The 1,938-nt window shown below is 49.8% G+C and overlaps 1 protein-coding gene across 1 annotated transcript in view; it reads right to left on the bottom strand.

The window, feature by feature from the left end:
* Window positions 1-1,938, bottom strand: part of DECR2 (2,4-dienoyl-CoA reductase 2) — a 34,651-nt gene that overhangs the window by 16,336 nt on the left and 16,377 nt on the right. The window contains exons 2-3 of the mRNA XM_025191595.1: window positions 1,737-1,805; window positions 209-260 (exon numbers count right to left, since the gene is read on the bottom strand). Coding sequence (XP_025047380.1) covers window positions 209-260; window positions 1,737-1,805 — 121 coding nt within the window. The remainder of the gene's footprint in view (window positions 1-208; window positions 261-1,736; window positions 1,806-1,938) is intronic.

Below are 1,938 nucleotides of genomic sequence, written 5' to 3'. Positions count from 1 at the left end.
AGGAATAAGGAGAAGAAAGACAGCATAAGCTATGCATGCCATAAATAGGCCCAAAGAGGTTTTTAAATGCATGTATGCCTTGCAATCATTTACAACTGCTTCATCTTCCTGCAATTCCTTTGAATAAATACCAGTGCTCTTGCCAATCTTGTAGGATCTCTGAGCCGTTCTGTAGGGTACCCCAGTCCTGCTGGCCCCATCTGCTTACCTCAGTGACTTTCTCCAGGTTTCTGCTGGCAATGATCGTTTGGCAGCCATGCCTAGAACAAGAGCTCAGTGAGGATAACAGCACTGAATGCTTTTTACAGATTGTGCCCAGCTCAGAAACTCCACAGGGACTGCTTAATGTCTCCTGCTCTACACCCTATCCTCCAGGAAGTATCAATAGGGACCATCTATAAAATGGTTAACTGTGGGACAGACACATGAAGGGACTTTTTTTAAATCACCCAACAAGACAAAAAGTCCCAGCTTTACATACCAGTCACCTGCCCCCACTACCTCATCTAACAGGAAGGTGAGCAACTCCCAGCAACATATTAGGATAGCTCCTCAGGAAAGGAAAACCCCTTCAACTTGCTTCTCTTTACGGTGTCTAATAACAGGGGGTATTAGGATAACCACAGCTTTCCCTTTTCATCATGAATAAAGGGAAAACTCATTCCTTCAACAAGTTATTGTACCTCAGGTATGATGGGCTTACCCAGGAATCACTGAGTTAATGGTCCCATTTCCCACACAATGAAAATTAGACAAACTGATCAGAAGGGCTCTTCTGGCCTTAAAAACTGGCACTTGGACAAAATCACTTTCAGATTCACTATGGATCCCCTATCTTCACTATGAAGGCCAAAAAACATGCAATTGATAATAACCATAGCCAGCAGTACTATCAGCCCAGGAGGGAAACTGCAGTGCCCAAGCTCAGCCTTCAAGCCTAGGAACATACAGGCCCCTTCAATCCAAGGGAGATCTTACAACGTAGGCTGCCAAAAGACTGTACAACTTTTGCAGAAAGCACTTGGATTACGGAGGACCTGCTCTGGAAGGCAAAGCACACAATAGGTAGCAGTGGCATATTCACAGGGGCTGAATTTAGCAACAACAATATGCTTGGTGCACAGAAGTACCCATGTGCAGTGAGTCAAACTGACAGGACAATTAACGTCATGTTATGAGGGCAGGTCTCTGTATCACAGTGTTCTGCACACATTCATGTGCACCCAGGTAGCACCCTCTGATTGAGTGTGCAAAGGACTTGGTGCAGATGTCACCAGGTGATTTTGCTTTAAGGACAGGATCATACTGGCAATGCAGCTAAACCAGCATTAACTGCCTGACCCCCCAAAATAACCTGGCAATCATGGAAGAAGAGATTTTTTCTTGGATCTGGACTCATGATGCCAGCTGGGACTCAGCAGCTTAGTTCCACATGTCTGGAGCTGGAGCGCTGCAGATCAGGAGGCACAAGTTCACCTCCCGCTGGGCCAGCTTCCTACTGAGGCTGGTACAGGATGGGATCTGGCTGCAATGGACACTCCAGATAACAGGAGTTGTCTAGACCCCTTCAAAGGGCAAGTCTGAGATGTGGTGCTATAGGCAGGGCTGGGAAGATCTGCGCGCATTGCACTGGTCGGCCCTCTCTACACAACAAGCGAGGGACGTGACAGGGGAGCGGGCCGGGAAGGCAGGACGGAGTCTGCCCAGGCAGCTCCTTGCTGGCACCTCGGACATACCTCATGAAGATTTCTGCAGTCCGGAACCCAATCCCGGAGCCGCCCCCTGTGATGAGAGCGACTCTGCCCCTGGCGGGACGGAAAAGGGAGAGAAGCAAAACAATTAAGACCGAGTCCCGGCGCACGGAGGCCCCGGGGGATGCAGCCTGCCCTGCGCACGCGAGGCAGCCGCAGGGGCCGGAGCGAACCCGCCTCAGGGCGC

Source organism: Alligator sinensis, unplaced genomic scaffold, assembly GCF_000455745.1.
Source record: "Alligator sinensis unplaced genomic scaffold, ASM45574v1 scaffold449_1, whole genome shotgun sequence".
Classification (NCBI taxonomy): Eukaryota; Metazoa; Chordata; order Crocodylia; family Alligatoridae; genus Alligator; species Alligator sinensis.
This window is presented reverse-complemented; position numbering and strand designations above follow the sequence as displayed.